Source organism: Paroedura picta, chromosome 14, assembly GCF_049243985.1.
Source record: "Paroedura picta isolate Pp20150507F chromosome 14, Ppicta_v3.0, whole genome shotgun sequence".
In the NCBI taxonomy this organism is placed as follows: Eukaryota; Metazoa; Chordata; class Lepidosauria; order Squamata; family Gekkonidae; genus Paroedura; species Paroedura picta.
The window spans coordinates 272,458-292,677 of record NC_135382.1 but is presented as its reverse complement, the minus strand read 5'-3'; the positions used below and the strand labels follow the sequence as shown (position 1 = coordinate 292,677).

The window sequence follows — 20,220 nt, the reverse complement described above, 5'->3', positions numbered from 1 at the left end:
CTGACCTCAGAGTGCTTATTTCACTAGCCCGTCTGGCTGACGTGATAGAAACTAGAAAGGCTGTCTTCATAGAAAGCAGCCCTAACAAGGCTGTCCCTAGAGGCTCTAAGGGAGGGCGCATGAGCCAGAACCAGTGACAAGGCCCACTGAGGGGTCACTCTCAGAGCCTGGGGAGACAAATTAGTCAAGCCCTTAAGAAAACACTGGGAGAGCTTATGGGCATATAAAGACCTTTCCTGAACTTACGGCCTTATGGAAGGCCAAAAGGGTGCCAGATGTGTGCGGATTGGAGATACCATCAAGCCCCCTTGACACAAGCCTAGTAAATATTCTAATACTCTAGGTAAAGGGCATGAAAATGTGCACAAATCTCTCTTCCCACACCACTGCTCACATCTCACCCATTTGAGATGGTATGAGTATCTGGTTGAGTGTAGGAGCACCTCCTTAACCTCCTGAGAAAAGGAGTCTGAGCTCAGTGGAGCTTCCATGCCGTTAGATGCAGGTTCTCCAGGTCAAAAAACGGGGGGGGGGGGAGGACAAGAGGTGCCAGCTGTTTGGGAAGGGAATCTTCTGACCTGCTACGAGGTCTAGAAGAGTCGGATACCAACATGAACATGGCCAGTCTGGAGCAATTAGGATCATAGAGGCCTGATCCTTCTGCACCTTTTGCAGAACCCTGGGAAGGAGTGGTAAGGGGGGGAAAGCATAGAATAGGGAAATTGGAACGCATCTTCCATCGAATTGAGACATACTCATACCGTGGAAGAAAATCGTTGGCATTTGGCTGACAGCGAGGAGGCAAACAGGTCAACTGTTGAAAGGCCCCATTGTTCTAAAACTCGCAACAGGAAGTTGTAGTTCAGGGACCAGTCGTACAGTGGTACGAACGACCTCCTCAGGGCATCTGCCTGAACATTCAACACTCCTGCTATATGAATGACCTTGAAATCTATGTCCAGCCTGATCGCTGACTCCCAAATTTTCATGGCCTCATGACAAAGGCACCAGGATGACACTCCTCCCTGTTTGTTTAGGTCTTTGGATCAACACCTCCTTGCCCTGTAAAATGTCTGCAACATGAATTAAGGCTAAATGCACTGCGTGTAACTCCAAAAATTCAATATGGAACTGTTGTTCAGTGGCTGACCAAAGGCCCTGAATCAATCTATCCAAACAATGAGCCCCCCCCCAACCCACCACCGATGCGTCTGTAGTTAGAGTCAAGTAATGGTTCCATGGACCAAAGGGCACTCCCTGCAAGGCAGTATCTTCCCTTGTCCACCATAAGAGAGATGTAATAATACCACAGGGGATAGAGAGCCACTTAAAGTGTTGTGGTTCCCTCATATGAAGACGAGCATAGGGAACTACTGCCGTGGTGGAGGCTAGAAGACCTAAAAGCCTTTGGACAAATTTAGCATGTCTCCAGCGGTTTCTGGAGAGGGCATGAACCATAGCGCAGATACACCTCAGTCGTATGACAGAAATGCATGGGCTTGTTTTGAATCCAAGGAAGCACCAATGAAGTCGACAACCCTGGATGGGGTTAGATGTGACTTCTGAAAATTTACCTAGAGACCTAGCTGTAGGAAGAGGGCCAGGGTAATGGAAATGTGAGAGTTCAATTGATCAGAAGAGGTGGCGAGTAGGAGCAGTAATCCAATTACGGGTATGTCATGATACCCCGAGTACGCAGGTATGACACCACCACTGCCATGCACTTTGTGAACACCTGTGTTGCTGTGGCCAAACCAAATTGTAAATCCGTGTATTGGAATATCTGGGATCCCTTTTGGACTCGTAGGAAACATCTATCTGCTTCACAGATAGAGATGTGGAAATAAGCGTCCTTGAGATCAAGGACTACAAACCAATCTCTGAGTGCGAGGAATTCCATGACAGAAGGCGGGAAGACCATGCGGAAACAAGAAACAATCAAATTTTTATTACGTTCCCTCAAATCCAGAATTGGACGGGAACCAACATCTTCCTTGTCGATTAAGAAAAAACGGGAATAGAACCCAAATTTTAACAGCTGTCTGGAACTTCTACTGCACCCTTGGCTAACAATTTTTCGACTTGTACATCCAACTCTGGAAAGGCATTAACATGTGCTTTAAAGCCTATAAGTTGGGGGGGAATGGAGGAAAACTCTAACTTGTAGCCATTCTTCACTATGGCCAAAACCCAAGAGTCTGTTGTAATCAAGCCCCAAGCCGAGGCAAATTTGGTAAGGTGATTGCCAAAAACCACTGCAGTGGCCAGAGATTGTAATAGTCAGAAGGCACCTTGGCCTTGTTGACGGTGTTGGGTATCCTTCTGAGGATATTGTTGCTGACTCCTGGAGTGGAATGGCTGCCGTCTCCTTGTTGATGGTACTGTTGAAGAAGAAGAGGAGGGAATTGGGGAGTCTGGAAATGTTGGCGGAAATGTTGGTTTGGGTTGGTTGGATGGATGGATGGATGGATGGATGAGGAGGAAAAGAGTGGAGAGATTGAGTGGTCTGACGACTTTTCTTCATCATGGAATGGGAGATCCTCAACCTTGATTCTCGCATTGAGGGTTAAAGAGGTTCCCCGCAGTCAAGAGTGCTGGTGTAGGGTGATTGCCATAGCCATGGCTTGAGCAGTTACCTTTGCCGAGTGCTGTCCAGCACTAATTGCTTGCTTAGATGTTCGCAGGGCCTCAGTCTATAACTCTGGTAGCATATCCAGATATTTGGAAATGCGTTCCCACAATACCATTTGGCATCCTGCACTGATGGCCTGGTAGTTGGCTGAGCGGAAGGATAAGGCCACTGCCAAGGCCTTCCAATTTGCGACTTTCCCTGTACAGGGGTGCCGTATGATGTCCAGGACGTTGTTTGATCTGCATATCCTGGAGCAGTGATCCCCAACCTTTTTATCACCGGGGACCACTCAACGCTGGGGACCACTCACCAGGGACCATTCAACGCCTTTTACTGAGGCCCGGTGGGGGGGGGGTAGTTTACTCCTCTCCTCTCAACCACTACCCTAAAGCTCTCTGATCGCTATGGTAATGTTTAATCATCCCTTCAAAATAAGATACAGACATGCCACAACAATGAAGTGTGTTGTAAAGGGCTGGGGGGGATGAAGTAAAGGGCTGGGGGGGGGGGAGAAGGCGTCCTTTGAGGCCCACCTCCAATTAGTCGAAGGACCACATGTGGTCCACAGCCCACAGGTTGGGGATCGCTATCCTGGAAGATAGTAGAGGTAGAAGGAGGGTGAGTAGAGAGGAAAAAAGAATCCGACTTCACCTTGTAGAAGGAAACAGGTTTTCTGGGAACAGGGGAGGCAGAGGCTGGTTTTTCCCAAATTGGGATGGTGAGGTCTTTGAAACCTTCAAGGATAGGAAGGCAAATAGAGGTGGGAGTAGATGAGTAAAGGCGACTAAGGACCCTGTCCTTAGGGCAGGTGTCGGCTGATGAAATGTCCAGTGCCAGAGCCTTAGCCAAACGCAGTAGTTGCTCCGAAAGTAGGCGATAGTCCTCAGATGGGCATGAGGAAGAGGGATCTCCGACATTGTGGGGGTGATATTCCCCGAAACCAAAGGAGATGGCAGGTTCACCTTCATAAGGCTGATCCCATTGGCCCACGTAAACGGAGGATGAATCGTAGGATGCCTGCAAGGCTGAATACCAAACCGGGGGAGCTGATCGTGGTTGTAGTGAATGACTGGGAACCGAGGGCACCGACAGAAGCCAGGTTAGTGGAACCGTACAGGAAGACAGAACAGATGGATGGTCCTGAGCCGGAAACGTGGAGGTAGACGGAGCCATAGATTGCGTAGCCGTTCCGCAGTCGGAATGAGAGGAACGGGCTCTGTTCTTGGTTTTTCTCGTCTTCTTAGACATAGCTGAAGTGGCAGGAACCGTAATGGCCTCTGAGGTTGCGGGAGCCAGGTACAGTGCAGATGGAACCGAGGGCACCGATTTTCGTTTCTCTGCCCGGGTTGGAACCACGGGAGGAATGGACCGATGTGGATCCGGGGGTACGGGCAGGAGCGGAGGTTGGCTCGGATGCTGGTTTGGAAAGGACTGGAGGTTGGGGACCCCGAAGGGCCTTCTCCCAAAGCGCTGCCTTTAATCTGGCAGAACGATCTGACTTTGCCCTTGGTGTAAAGTGCTGGCAGATCTTGCAAGCCCCGACATTGTTTGCCTCACCGAGGCAAAGGAGGCACAAGTTGTGATCGTCAGACTGCGGGACATTCACCCCACAGCGAGAACATTTTTAAAATATGGCTTTAGAGGCCAGGATCGGTCGAATGAAGAGCTAGTTATAGACCGACTGCGTGCGCATTGTGTCGAGACGGTAGCGCCCCCTGTAGGGCTTGAGCTGGAACAGACTTCCACAGCTGGCCTGCACTTGCACAGTCCCAATGCGCAACAAGACTGACAATGAACTGAAAAACCTCATAACCTAATCAGAACTTACACATGAAGGGCACACTTTATAAAAATCACCTTTAGCAAAGAAAGTCCAGGGTACAGGGCTGCCTGCCTAAAACCACTTCCACAAAATCAACCCTTTTAGCTACCCCAGCATCTGACAACCTCTGAGACACTAGACCAGACTTTATGCGGGAAGTTCCCCTCCCAAGCCCCACGGTCATGCTTCAGGCTCCTGCTCACACAATTATAAGGGTATTACAGTAAGTGGGTAAATATACCCCTCCTCTGATGACTAATGCAATGTTCAGCCTCCACATGTGGCTTTCAGTAACACAGCAGACGTATGTATTTAATATGTAAACTTATAATTTGGTTAGTAGCCACCTTGTGGTGGAAGAATGGCACAGTTTTTAGGAAAGGGGTGCATATGTTCACACATGGATATTTATACCTTGATTAGAAGAAGAAGAAGAAGAAGAAGAAGAAGAAGAAGAAGAAGAAGAAGAAGAAGAAGAAGAAGAAGAAGAGTTGGTTCTTATATGCCGCTTTTCCCTACCCGAAGGAGGCTCAAAGCGGCTTACAGTCGCCTTCCCATTCCTCTCCCCAACAACAACCTGTGGGGTGGGTGAGGCTGAGAGAGCCCTGACTGCTCGGTCAGAACAGTTTTATCAGTGCTGTGGCGAGCCCAAGGTCACCCAGCTGGTTGCATGTGGGGGAGTGCAGAATCGAACCTGGCATGCCAGATTAGAAGTCTGCACTCCTAACCACTACACCAAACTGATTAATAACAGTTACTATTTCTATGTTACTGTACTATACCAATGGAAGATTTTGTTTTACTTGCAAGAATGAATTCACTCCCACTTGCTGTCTTACATGGACAATTTACAGAACAAGAAGGATTTCTAGAGTTGGTGTCTGTGATAGAAACTACTGAGCATTTCTTCTTTTTCTATGTAATTTATTTGGATTGGAGAAGAAAATTTCTAGATCCTTATCTGAATAAAAAGCTGTTCACTCTTCTATCTATAATTTAATGAACCTGTTAGCACACCTGGATTTTAATATAACATTAAATGAATGCAAATATATAGCTGCTGCAATCAAAAGTTTACATTTATGAATATTGAACAGCAATAACCTTTTGTTGTATTGCTTTCTTTTTCTGTTCTAACAGCCTGGAACACATTTAAGACCTAGATGTAAATTCGTACTAATATATGAGTCTAAATTCAGAACAAATTAATTTTATAAGAAAGATTACACAAGCATACAATATGTGATTCTTTTTGTTGGGGATTTCTTTGCTGCCTTAGATCTTTAAGAAGGTGGTCACAAATAATCTCATGTCAAGCTGAAATTTATGCACCCAAGTTTAGGCTTATTGTTAGCTTAGGTTCAAAGAGGGCTTTAAATGGTTTAGGATATGGGTGAATAAGGTTCTATTCTAGCAAAATACAGCCACTCCCTCACACACCCACTCCAAATATTCTCTTTCAACAGGTTAACCCAAGTGGGGGTGTTGATGGTGGGAGGCCAGAGCACCAAGCCCTGCAGGAGGACACAGCAGCTGTGGCTGATGCCACCCTCCCCCAGCCTACACAGCCTCAGGCTGGTCCCAAGGAGAGGCCATGAGGACCTGTGTTGCTCCCAGCACGTCTGCCCAAGTATAACATCCTTACAGACATACGTACTGTCTGTAGGTCAAAACAAGGGTTCACTACCCCTTGGCAGGCAGCATACCACACAGGGAATACATAAAGGCACCCAGCAAAACCTGTTCTCTGCCTTACCTTTTTGTCTCTGCTTCCTGTAATGAAGTATTTGCTGTCAGGAGTCCAGTCGCAAGACCATATGATACGGCTATGCAATGCGGTATTTTGAAATGTACAGGCAAACAGGATGAAAGCTGGTTCTGGAATGAGACATAAAAAGGGAACATAACCCTCCTGTATTGCAGTGTGCAAAGTAAAGACAAGTGAACCATCATCCAGGATGCAGACAACCTACAGATGAAGTCGTCCCTGTCCCCCCCTGGACCGCTGCTGTGCTCCCATAATCTTCTTATCCTTCTTGCCTCAGCAGACACTCTTCATCGCACCTGCAGAAATTTCTGGGGCATCTTTTCATTCTGGGCCAGAGTTTCACCAATCAAGTGAACTGGCCTACGAGACTAGACCAGTGGTTCTCAACCCTGGCGTCCTGACCCCAGTTGGGGTCGCCTGGCCCCTTCTGTGCGGTCCCCAGGTTGGTTGCCCCTGAGGTGGCGGTGGGTGTCGGCGGACGGAAGCAGTGGCAGGGAGCTGCAGGTCGCAGTAGCAGGCCGCAGGCAGAGGTGGAGGAGCCATGGCAATGGCTGCCTCCACGCCACCCGAATGTTGTGCGGCTGCGCCCGTAGACGCACGCGCATGCTCACACGGACACACTGCATGCACATGTGCGCGTTCCACCGCAGTTGGGATTGTCAAGTTGGAGCAGTTGAGAACCACTGGATTAGACTGTCCCCATTCCAAGGTGATGGGGGGCTGTGACAATGCCGACTGATAAGAAGCTGCTCCTACCCCCTCCCAAATGAAGAAGTTGGTTGCTGCCACACCAACTCGAGGTGCCGTTTTTTCTTCAGCTCATATTGCCTTCTTTTGGTCCAGGTCGCGTTCCCTGCAGCCTCTGCACATGACTCGGAGAGCAAGCAGTGAAACCATGGCTAGTCATTCCCACATATGAAGGCCGTCTGCAAATACTTGAAGGGTTGTCATACAGAAGATGGCGCAGAGTTGTTGTCTATTGCCCCAGAGGGTCGGACCAGAACCAATGGGTTGGAATTAATTAAGCCAATGTGACTCAGCGGCTTAAGAGGCAAATGGGATTTTGAGCTGTATTAAAAGAAGTATAGTGTCCAGATCATATGAGATAATCTTGGTGGCTAAAAAGGCAAACAGGATTTTGGCCTGTATAAAAAGAACTATAGTATCCAGATCATGCAAGGTGATGTTAGACCTGCTCTGGTTAGACCTCACTTGGAGTCCTGTGTTCAGTTTTGGGCACCACAACTGAAGAGGGATATAGAGAAACTGGAGCGTGTCCAGAGGAGGGCAATAAAGATGGTGAGGGGTTTGGAGACCAAGTTGTATGAGGGAAGGTTGAGGGAGCTTGGTCTGTTTAGCCTGAAGAGAAGGTGACGAAGAGGTGATAGGATAACCATCTTCAAATACTTGAAGGGCTGTCACATAGAAGATGGAGCAGAGTTGTTTTCTGTTGCCCCAGAGGATCGAACCAGAACCAATGGGTTGAAATTAATTCCAAAGAATTTTTGGCTAAACATCTGGAAGAAGTTCCTCACAGTAAGAGTGGTTCCTCAGAGGAACAAGCTTCCTCGGGAGGCGGAGGGTTCTCCTTATTTGGAAGTTTTAAGCAGAGGTTGGATAGCCATCTGACAGAAATCCTGATTTTATGAATTTAGGCAGATGGTGAGTGGGTGGTGTCAGAATCCTAAGTATTCTGCTGTTTGCTATGATTGATGGTTGCAGCGATCCATTTTGTTTGGGTTATGCTATTTTGGCTCCTCAAGGCCATGAACACCATTATTGCCTCTGCTTCCCACAACACGCCGTGGGGAGGCTGGACTCCCTTTGCCTTAGTTTGCTTGCCCTGTGCCTGGCACCCTCATCAGCTGAACGTTTTGTCTCATCCTGAAACCAGAGTCATCACCGTCCCATGGGAGGGAGGAAAGGGGATGTTTTTATGATTTATATACGTGATTCCCCCCAGTTCTGCCTATTACCTTGTTGGATGCTTTCGCTTGAGAATAAAGAAACTTTCCGAAATAGACGTTTTCTTGTATACAATTCTAGAATTTTGACAGGTGGGCAGGAAGGGATGTGCCAATGTTTGTTTCTTGTGGCCCTTCTTTGCAAACTCAGGGAATTTCTAATTGACACTGTGGGATGGTAGGTGAGTTTGCGGGGGGAGGGGGAATCACTTGGGCATGAAATTGGGGTTACCGTGGGTGGGCAGGTATTTGTGAGTTCCTGTATTGTGATTATTTGTTCTAAATATTTGCTAGCTATAGACACCAAGCTGATGGGTTGGGAGTTACCCAGATGTTCCTTTTTCCCCTTCTTGAAGATGGGGACAACATTTGCCTGCCTCCAATCTTCTGGCACTTTACCTGTTTTCCAAGATTTGTCAAAAATAATGGACAGAGGCTCAGAAATTACAACTGCAAGTTCTTTTAGTACCCTTAGTAGAGGAAAGCGGTATATAAGAACCTACTCTTTTTCTTCTCATAGAGCTTAAAAGGCCAGCCCTTTGTAACTGGCTTGCAACCAGCAGCTCCAGCTCCAAAATCTTACCTGGTTCCTCTGGACCATTTTTGCATTTCCAAAGAGACCATTTTCTGTCTCTTGACACTGCCAACAGGAATTTGCCATTGGGGGAAAACGCCATCTGTGTCACCGTCAGATTGTGAAAAGGTAAGCTCTGTAACTGCTTCCAGGTAATGGTGCTCCACAACATGATCGCTGCATGTTCTTTTTTAGAAGCCTGTTAGAATAGGAAGCAAGCACAAATACAGACTGAATACAAGTAAACCTCAAGGGTTTTCCTGCAAGCAGCCTCCTCTGTAAACAACATAAGCAAAACACTAATTTTTTTGAAACCCAAGTCCTTTAAAAATGTAGCCAGTGAAAGATGGAATGTTCATTATATGCCTGCAGTTACTCCAGCACTGCTTCAGAAGGCAGCCATGTTACGTCCAGAAGCATCTGAGAGACCCATAAGGTTTTGGGGATCCCTAATGAAGGGAGCTCATTCCACCCCAAATGTTGTTGGTGTATATTAGACTGCTCTTCTTGGTTTTGGTCTTTTTCTAGAATAAAGAATTAAATTAAAATTCATACTGAAAAGCACAAAGAACAATTTTTCAACATGGTGACATTGTTAGCACTGTTTTTACAGTGCTCTCATGACTATCTGTTTTGGGACCATTACTGGGCAGGCAGGGGAAGAAATATTATTCCCAAGCCCCCCTCTAGGAGGGGCAACATTACATAGACTGAAGAACTGAAACAGATTTTTTTCTCCAGTTCTAAAACTCTTCATCGATGTCTTCAGATTTGTTGGGTAAATATAAACAATTTGTGCACCTGGATCTACTTATTGCCTTTGTATGATGATGATGTTATCCGTTCAGTTGTGTCCGACCCTCAGTGATCCTCTAGGAAAGTTTCCTCCATACATTTTTGTCAATAACTCCTTCTTTTAGATGGTTCATGGTCATCCCTGTATTGGCTTTGATTGTGTTGAGCCTGCAGATCCTTTGGCAATCACGTTCCTTTTTGCCACTGACCACGCTGAGCATTAATGATTTTTCTAACAAGTTTGATCGCATGATCCAAAATAAGTGAGCTTTAGCCATAATATCTTGCCTTCTAATGACATATTTGGTTTGTTCCTCCCTAAACTATCTTGTTGGTAACTTTGTATAATTAACTTTAAATATTGCAGATCTAACAAGCTTAGAAAGACAAATATCTGTACTGAAACATTCAGCAGATGCTTAAAAGATAGTGTAAGGAAAGACTCAAAAGTTATTCAAGGGAAAATACTACAATTAAATTACAAAATTCGAGTCCAATCAGGCACCTTTAAGACCAACAAAGTTTTATTCTTTGGGAGCTTTCACGTGCAGGCACACTTCCTCAGACAATGAAATAGGGATCTTCACAGTGCAGACGTAAGGACAGAGTAAATTAGCAGGAAATGAGTAAACAGCATGTCAATATTCCATAAATATGCAGCATAATAATGGAATGTGATTACATTAGTTTAATCTTACCTTATCTCTTGACAAGACTTAATACATTCCAGGTAATTGAAATGTGGTGAGTTTCCCCCCCTGACTGTTTTGCTCTCCTCCCTTGCATAACTGGGCTCTTTTTCAATATTATAAGTACAATTTTTAAAGGCAAACTATTTTTTCAATTCCTCTGCAAGGAGTACTGCCTGTATTTTTTTCCTTCTTGGGCATTCTCTCTTCCCTTGGAGATTTTTCCTTCTCCAGAAGCCATTTTGGAACATAATATGAAAGCAGGCTCCATCAACGGCTTCCTTAACATCCCTTCCTTTTAAGTTCGGAGGGGAAGTGTGTTTAAACTATATTGTGGGATTACAAACACTACCAACATCTGGGACATCTAATTGGAACTGGAAAAGTCTACAACACTGTGAATTGGACTACTTGAATTCGGCAAGATCCCAACAGACTCCGAAGTAGCATCCAGTTCAGGGAAACTCCAGAAATCGGGAAGGTTGAGTAATTGACTAATAACACACCACTCGCTGCTCTATCTGCGCCACCTACAGGCCCATTATTAAATTGCAATCCAGATTTGAAACACTGAACACATGTTGTAGATTTAAATACTGGATGAATTACTGTTTCTATTTGGGGCAAGTGGTTTAACTGAATCAGCTGTTATTTGTTATCAACTGTTATTAGCTTACAACGGCTACCTGAGATATAAGCTCTGTTATCCGTTATTAACTGTTATTGGTTAACAATAGCTACTTGACACCTAAGCTCTACTTCTGTATACTGCAATTGCAATAACAAATAATTGTTATTAATAGGATAAAATGTGTTAATTAATTAATTTATTGAGATTTTTATTTATATACTGCCACTCACGCTAGTTATCTTGTGGCGGTTTATAACAACATTTAAAACTGCAATATAAAATCCCTCCAAAGTCCCGTATAATAACAATATATATAACAATGAAAACAGATGGCAGCTTAATTAAAAATATAAACCCAACTATGCCGAGCCCCACTGTTCCAGCCAATGCACCCAGCTAAAGACCCTGAGCAAGATGACCTAGGGGTCTTGATTGATTCAAAGTTAGAAATGGGGGGGGGGGGGCGCTGATCAAAACTCCGGGCACCACTCTGGCCTCAACAACAAACCTGGTGGTCATACAGACCCTGTGGAACTCAGAGAGCTCCACCAGGGCCCTCAGCTCTTCCAGGGGCTCATTCCACCAGGCAGGGGCCAAGGCCGAAAAGGCCCTGCAATATGGATTTTTTTGTACAAGGCTTTGCAGAGATGAAAAAAACTAGCTAAACTTAAAAACTAGGCTAAAGGAACAAGACTAGCAAATAAAGAGCTAAGTTCTGTAATATAATGATGGAAAACCTTTCCAGGATTAGGACCAAACAATTTAGTTCTTTATCAGCAAAATTAAAACAAGAATTAAAACAAGAGAATGAAAATCTATCAACCTAGATTAAACATACACATAAGGAAGTTCAAGAAGTGGATAAGAAAAGATAGTATCCAGCTGTGGGATGGTAGGCGAATTCCCTCCAGACCAGGCCAAATTCTGGAGATTTTTGGTGGGCGGATCCCTTGGTCATGAAATTGGGATCACTGTGGGTAGGCAGGTAGTTGTGAATTCCTGCATTGTGCAGAGGGTTGGACTACATGACTCTGGAGGTCCCTTCCAGCTCTATGATTCTAACTTAAAGTTTTGGACTAAGCATCCCATTGGGTCCAGGCTCACCAGGAACTGCCAGGCTACTTGCTACCACACAACTTGCATGACTTCCCTGGGCCGGGCTTCCTGTTTACAGCAGCCACCCCCAGGCAGCCAGTGTGGCATAGTGTGGAATAGATTTAGACTGGGCTCTGGGAGATCAAGGTACACGGTCCCCCCTCTGCCATGGAAGCTTGTCATGATGCTAATTAACTAAAGCATTTGCAATCCTTTATCCAACACCATTCCTGGCAAATAGATGGGGAAGAAATGGAGATAGTGACAGATTTTATTTTCCTGGGCTCCAAGATCACTGCAGATGGGGACTGCAGCAAAGAAATTAAAAGACGCTTGCTTCTGGGAAGGAAAGCTATGGCAAATCTAGACAGCATCCTAAAAAGCAGAGACATCACCCTGCCAACAAAAGTGCGTCTAGTCAAGGCTATGGTCTTCCCAGTTGCAATGTACGGCTGTGAAAGTTGGACCATAAGGAAGGCTAAGGAATTGAGGCTTTTGAATTCTGGTGCTGGAGAAGACTCTTGCGAGTCCCTTGGACTGCAAGGCGAACAAACCGGTCAGTCCTAGAGGAGATCAGCCCTGACTGCTCCTTAGAAGCCCAGATCCTAAAGATGAAACTTAAATACTTCTCCCTGGAGAAGAGCCTAATGCTGGGAGCGATTGAGGGCAAAAGAAGAAGGGGACGACAGAGAATGAGGTGGCTGGATGGAGTTACTGAAGCAGTAGGTGCAAACATAAATGGACTCCGGGGAATGGTAGAGGACAGGAAGGCCTGGAGGATCATTGTCCATGGGGTCACGATGGGTTGGACACGACTTTGCACCTAACAACAACAATTCAACACCTTATCCAAACCACATGTTCACCCAGGAAGTATCTGAAGAGACTGCAACACCTTTATCATTCTATTTGCCCTGGCCTTTGGGGTCTTCTTTTCTGCCACCTACACAATGGATAGTACTTACAAAGCATCATCTGTTCCTATTATGCACATTGATGACTCTCAAGATATTCCTTCTTAAAGAAAAGAGTAACCTCTCAAGAGAATCACTTGTCAAAGTCATTTTAAATCACTCTCTTTTCTTACCTTACATGCAGAGGCAATTATTGTCTTGGCACTATTGCAAGCAACGCAGAAAATTTCATAGCCATGCCCATATCTGAAGTGATAAAAGAAAAAAAGGGGGAAATGATTTTGTTAAATATAGACTCCAGTAATGATCCATCCATTCATCATCATCATCATCAGATTTTTATACTGTCTCTCTCCCATAATGGTCTTAAACTGGAAGCTGTCTAACATTTTATTATCAGGGGAAATTTCCATACTGAAGCCTTCATCGTTCTTCCTCAGAGTTCTTTCCTGTTACACAACAGTGTAGAGCACATTCCTCAAGGTACACAGTTCACGTAGGCCTATTGACATTCTCTGGCTTTATCAGCGGAGCACACGCTATACAACAAACCCTGGACCAACCTGTGACTGCACACGACATGGAAACACCAGTTGTGGTAGTCAGGCCATATTTCAAAGACAAGGATAATAATCCTCAAAGGAACCTTTAAAGTCTCCTTGGGGCACAGCTTGAAAACCAGTGCATTAAGGAACACACCCAATTAATTAATTCACAAATCAGGAATTCAAATCCTGGGAGAAGAGCACAGAATCTAAGCCACTCCAAGCCAACAAATTTGTATGAATTTTACCACTTCACAATACACAATACCTTTATTGGCATAAAGCAGTTTAGCAAAATGAACAGTTTATTTCTCCTGACTACGGGAGAAACACCTCTCCAATCCACAGGAGAGCCAGTCCCCTTAGGTCACATCGCAGACCTGCCATCTAGCATCAGAACGTAATTTTCTTGGATTTGATTGAAGGTGAATGGTCCAACTTTTTAGGACTTAACATGCCACATAAAATTTGCTGTCACTGAAGTTTTCCAAACCTTTTAGAAGTCTCAGACACTAACTTGTCAATCTGTTCAAGGCATGAATTCAAATAAGTATTTTTCTACAATTCTCCTTTACTGACCTTTCAATCCCCACCCCCTCACACACACAGCTTAACTCTCTCAGAAATAACACTATGTCGGGAACCCGCTTGCTAACTGAAAAACAGGGTGCCCCTTTGAAGAAAACGTCACGCCAGGCCTGGTGAACGATACAACAGGAACAAGCTTTATTTCAGCAACGTGGAGTCCGCTGGTATGGAGTAAGAGCTTCCACCGAACTCCAGGTGGAAGCTCCCTTTTATACAAAACCCACCTCCTTAGGCTGTATTGCCCCACCCAGTACTTGCGGAGGGAACATGCTGATACAATCATGACTCATGCACATATGCGAGGTTTTCCGGGGTTCCTGATGGCCCATTTTCCTGGAACAAAGGGCCATCTCCGGGCCCTTGTCAAAAGGTGGAGGGGGACATTGAGGTTCTTTAGCGGCCATTGCCACCTCAACGATCGGGTGGGGCGCCCAGCTGCCGGCTTGCCTATGATCACCATGCCCTACCTCCGTGATCGCGGGCGCCTCTGATGGCGGGGTTCGGTCCCGTTCCCAAGCCACCAAGGACCGAACCACGACATTCTGCCCCCCCGAAGGTCCATTCTCCAACCCCCCGGGGCGGCCAGGATACCGCTTGTGGAAACGTTCAGTGAGTCGGGGCGCAAGGACGTCCGCTGCCCAGACCCATTCCCGGTCCCCCAAAGCGAAGTCCTTCCATTCCACGAGGTACTGCAACTTCCCCCTGTGGAGTCTAGAGTCCAGGATATCCGCCACCTCGTGGTGCTCCCCCCCCGGCAGGACCTCGGGCGCTGGCGGGGAAAACACGGGGTGCCAAACGTCACCGTCCGGAGTTTTTTTTAGAAGGCTCACGTGAAAGACGGGATGGATGTGCCGGAGGTTCTTGGGGAGCTTGAGCTTGACCGAAACTTCGTTGATCGGGGCCAAGACCTCGAAAGGCCCCAAAAACCGAGGGCCTAGCTTCTTGCTGGGCAAATTCAACCGTAGGTTCCGGGTGGAAAGGTAAACTCGATCCCCCGGTCGGATCTCCTCAGCTGGTCGTCTCTTCCGGTCGGCGTCCTCTTTCTGCGCTGCCTTGACTTTGTGGAGCTGCTCCTGCAGCGACTTCCAGCAGCTCCCGGCACGCTTCCCCCACTCGCGAAGGTCGGCCGATTCCCGGGCGGGGACCTCTCCAAGCTCCGGGAAGTGTCTCAGGTCTGTCCCGTAGACGACGGCAAAAGGCGACATCTCCGTGCTGCTGTGGTCTGCGTTGTTGTACGCGAACTCGGCCAGGGGGAGCAGGGGCACCCAGGTGTCTTGATGATAGGAACCGAAACACCGCAAGTACTGTTCCAGTACTTGATTAACCCGCTCGGTCTGCCCGTCCGTCTGGGGGTGGTAAGCGGAGCTCAGCCCTTGCTCGATGTCTAACAGGCGCAGGAAAGCTTGCCAAAACCGGGACACGAATTGTGAGCCCCGATCGGAAATCACCTTGTCCGGCAGCCCGTGCAGTCGGAACACGTGATCCAGGAACATCCGAGCCAACTGTGAAGCACTGGGGACACTGGCGCAAGGAATGAAATGGGCCTGTTTGGAAAATAGATCTACCACCACCCAGATCACCGTTTTCCCCTTGCTGGGAGGCAAGTCTGTTATAAAGTCCATGGAGATCACTGACCACGGCCGGGTCGGGACCTCGAGCGGGTGCAGCAGACCTTTCGGCTTGCCAACCCCCGGCTTGCAGGTCAGGCAGACAGGACAACCACTGACGTAAGCTTTTGTGTCCCGCCGCAGACTGGGCCACCAAAACCGCCGCCGGGCCAACTTCCAGGATTTTACGAAACCGAAGTGCCCGGCGGTCTTAGCATCGTGGCAGAGGCTGAGGGCTTCCCGTCGTAGCCCTTCCGGGACGTAGACAGCCTCCCCCCTCCGCCAGAGACCGGAGTCCAAAATCAAAGAGTCCTGGAGCTCAGCCAGCTCCTCGTCTGCCCCATAGGCTGCCACTAGGCGGTCTCGGAGCGGGGCGGTCGCCGGGTCGGGCTCCCATTCCTCCCTGGCCCGCCGCCTAGTGACGACCCCCCGTCCCAGCTGCTCCTCGCCAAACACGGACCTGGTGCAGGGAGCGTACCCCTCCCCATAATGCGGCAGACGGGAGAGGGCGTCCGCGAGGAAATTCTCTTTGCCGGGGATGTGACCAAGCTTGAAATTGTACCGCGAAAAGAACTCCGCCCACCTCATCTGCTTGGCGTTCAGGGATCGCGGTTGCCGGAGCGCCTCCAGATTCTTGTGATCTGTCCAGACCTCGAACGGCTCCTCTGTTTCCTCCAGCCAATGCCGCCATTCGGTGAGGGCGAACTTAATCGCAAACGCCTCCTTCTCCCAGGTAGACCAGTTCCGCTCCGTTTCGGCGAATTTTCGTGAGAGGTAGGCCGCCGGCCTCAGCTGTCCCGCCTTGTCTCGCTGCAGGAGAACCGCCCCGGCTGCTGCGTCGCTGGCGTCGACTTGTACCACCATCGGCTGGGTTGGGTCGACGTGCAGTAGCGTGGGCTCAGACGCGAAAGCTTGCTTGAGGGCCAGGAACGCTGCCTCCGATTTCTCATTCCAGCCGAGCGCTGCGCTGGGCCGCGTGGCGCGAGGACCTCTCCCCTTGGTACCTAGCAAGTCCGTGAGGGGAGCCACTACGGAGGAGTATCTGGGGATGAAGCCTCTAAAAAAGTTAGCAAACCCCAGGAAGCTTTGTAGCTGTTTCCGGGTGCGGGGCCTTTCCCAGGCCAGCACCGCCTGCACCTTCTCGGGGTCCATAGCTATGCCCTGGGCTGAGATGCGGTAGCCCAAATAGTCCAGGGAGGGACGGTGGAATTCGCACTTAGCCAGCTTCACGTATAGGTGGTTTGCCAGCAGGCGCTTTAACACCTCCCTCACCAGGGTCACGTGCTCTTGGGGATCTTGGCTGTAGATCAGGACGTCATCCAAATAAACCACCACCCCCTGAAACAGAAGGTCCTGCAACACCTCATTAATTAGACTCATGAAAACCCCAGGTGCCCCGCTTAAGCCGAACGGCATCACGTTAAATTCGAATTGTCCCAATTGACAGTTAAACGCTGTTTTCCACTCATCCCCCTCCCGGATGCGTACCCGGTAGTACGCCTCCCTTAGGTCCAGTTTAGTGAACAGAGTCCCTTTGCCCAGCCGGGCCAGCAAATCCGGGATCAGCGGGAGGGGGTAAGCGTTCCCCGCTGCGATGGCGTTGAGGCCCCGGTAGTCCTGGCACAGCCGTCGGGACCCATCCTTTTTCCGGACGAACAAGACTGGAGCTCCCATGGGACTGGAAGCGGGCCGGATGAAACCTCGGGCCAGATTTTTATCCAAAAACTCCCGGAGGTCCTTGAGCTCACCCTCACTCATCTTGTAGATGCGCCCTTTGGGTAGTACCGCCCCCTCTGGGATGTTGATAGCGCAGTCCGTGCGGCGGTGTGGGGGTAGCTCGTCCGCTTCCCGCTCGCTGAAAACGGCTGCGAGGTCTCGGTACTCTGGCGGGACCTCGGGCTCTGGTTTCTCCTGCTGCGCCGCCGCCGCTCCCCTGGGACGCGCCGCCGTCCTCTTGTGGTTGGAATTCTCGTGGGGGACCCGATGCCGTGCACCCACCGTCAAGTCGAACTTCAGGGTCCCCGCCCGCCAGTCCACCACGGGGTTGTGTTCCTTCAGCCAATCCAGGCCCAACACCGCCCGATATCCCGCTACGGGGACCTGGATCAGCCACCGCAGCTCTTGGTGGTCCCCTATGTGGATGGCGATAGGACCCACCTCTTCCCCGAAAGGTCCCCCCTGAATCGGGCTGCCGTCCATCTGGACGAAAACCAGGGGAACCTTCCGAATGCGCTTCGGTAGCCCCAAAGCCCGGGCTATCTGGGGGTGGACCATGCTGTGGTCGCATCCAGAGTCCAAAAGAGCCTCCCCCACCCAACTTAGTCCGTTCTCCGGGTTCCGGAGCTCTAAAATTACCACGTTCGGAGGTCGCGCCTCATGCTGCAGGGGTTTTCCCTCGCACCGCGGGACCTGCTGCCCGGCGCCGTCTACAGCAGGTCCTGGCCGTTTCCCTTCGCCTGGGCGCTTCCCGGTTCGTTGCGGAGGTCCTCCGCCCGGCGTGCCTGCTGGGGGCGTGTCGCACCTCCCCCCTGGGAGAGCCCGCGGTCCTCCCCCCCTTGCCGTTGGCACGCTGCTGCGAAATGTCCTGACCCCCCGCATTTCAGGCACAGACCTTCCCGGCGTCTCCTTTCCCGCTCGGGGTTCGGGGGTCGTTTGGGGCGAGAGTTGTCGGGGCCCGGTCTCGGCGCCTCGGCTGACCCGCCTTTGGCCTCCCGGGGGGGTGCGGCGGCCCAACCCAGGCTGGCTTCCAGCTTGGCGACCACAAAACACCACCCCTCCAGTGTAGACAGATCTTCTTCCGTCCCCTTGATCACGGCCCATTCCCTGAGCTTCGGGTTAAGGCCCTCCCGGAAGTACTCGATTTGGGTCTCCTCGTTCCAGGAGAACACCTTGCCTGCTTCCCTCCGGAAAATGTCTATATAGTCCATAACCCCCCTAGTACCCTGTCGAAGTCCCTTGATCCGACTCTTTGCCTTGTCCTCAGCCTGGGGGTCCTGGAATCGTCGGCGGAGCGCGACCACGAAGTCCTGCAGGTCCCGAGTTGCCGGGTCGCCGCGCTCGGCCAACCCTAGGTACCACTGACCCGCCTTGCCCTGGAGACACGATGCCACCCCCCAGACCAAGTCCTCGGAGTCCTCATACCGGTCTCCATACCTCCGGGCATGCGTCAGCGCGTGGAGGAGGAACTGCGGGAGGTCGTCCGGCGTCCCGTCGAAACGCGCCTTAAGCTCTGGGGGGGAACGTTTTGGAGAGTAGTCCGACCCCCTCCGGATCCAGGATTCTCGGCGTCCGCCGTCTCGTCCTGCTCCGCTCCACCGGCTACCAACCTGCCCAACGACGCCGTGCCGCTCCCTGCCTTGCACGTCGCTCCTGCGTTGGTCCGGCTCTCGCCGCCCCGTCGGCTCACCCGCTCCCCCGAGATCCTCTGCTATCTCGCCTCTCCGCTGGCCGTCTCGCCTACTCGGGACTGAAAACTGCTCCGGGTCGGGGTCCGGGGCCCGCTCACCAGTACCGGGCTCGTCCTCGTCGCTGGAGACGTCCTCACTCGACGCGATCCCCTCCGCCGTGGTATTACCAGTCCCCCCGGGCCCGGCCCGAGCTTGCTCACGGGCTTCAGCTGCCTGCAAGCGCCTGGCCAAGTCCGCCATGGCCCGCCGCAGGTCCTCTAGGGATTCCTCAGGTCCTACCGGGCGAAGCGCCTGCCTCAGCTGGGTGTCCCAGGTTGGGGCCAACCCCCCAGACCTCGGCGCGCTCCCCGCCGTGCTTGGGAAGCCCATGGCCCGGCGCCTCCCCTTGGCCGCCGCTGCCGAGGGTCTCGGGGTCCCGGACAGCTGCTCCTGGCCCCCCGATTTTCGGAGGAAATCTCCCGGGGACATTAAACTCATGTTCCCGGGGTTCGTGGGGGTCGAGACCGCCCCGTTGCTTGAAAACGCCATCTCTGGATCCGTCCCGATAAGCGCTCGGATGCGATGCCGACCCTGGAGTTCGGTGGGGGAAGCTCTTACGATGTCGGGAACCCGCTTGCTAACTGAAAAACAGGGTGCCCCTTTGAAGAAAACGTCACGCCAGGCCTGGTGAACGATACAACAGGAACAAGCTTTATTTCAGCAACGTGGAGTCCGCTGGTATGGAGTAAGAGCTTCCACCGAACTCCAGGTGGAAGCTCCCTTTTATACAAAACCCACCTCCTTAGGCTGTATTGCCCCACCCAGTACTTGCGGAGGGAACATGCTGATACAATCATGACTCATGCACATATGCGAGGTTTTCCGGGGTTCCTGATGGCCCATTTTCCTGGAACAAAGGGCCATCTCCGGGCCCTTGTCAAAAGGTGGAGGGGGACATTGAGGTTCTTTAGCGGCCATTGCCACCTCAACGATCGGGTGGGGCGCCCAGCTGCCGGCTTGCCTATGATCACCATGCCCTACCTCCGTGATCGCGGGCGCCTCTGATGGCGGGGTTCGGTCCCGTTCCCAAGCCACCAAGGACCGAACCACGACACACTATTGGTTTCAACTCTGTACTTTCCTGATTGTCAGAAACCTATAGGTTTTGCCATGATTGATTTTATATGTGGGGCTTGCTTTGCTAATGTTA

At 50.1% G+C, this 20,220-nt stretch overlaps 1 protein-coding gene across 5 annotated transcripts in view; it reads right to left on the bottom strand.

The window, feature by feature from the left end:
* ELP2 (elongator acetyltransferase complex subunit 2) overlaps positions 1-20,220 on the bottom strand; it is a 111,148-nt gene that overhangs the window by 32,676 nt on the left and 58,252 nt on the right. For all 5 annotated transcript variants that reach the window (XM_077309702.1, XM_077309700.1, XM_077309703.1 and 2 more), the window contains 3 exons: positions 13,058-13,130; positions 8,770-8,959; positions 6,211-6,332 (listed from right to left, as the gene is read on the bottom strand). In XM_077309702.1, coding sequence (XP_077165817.1) covers positions 6,211-6,332; positions 8,770-8,959; positions 13,058-13,130 — 385 coding nt within the window. The remainder of the gene's footprint in view (positions 1-6,210; positions 6,333-8,769; positions 8,960-13,057; positions 13,131-20,220) is intronic.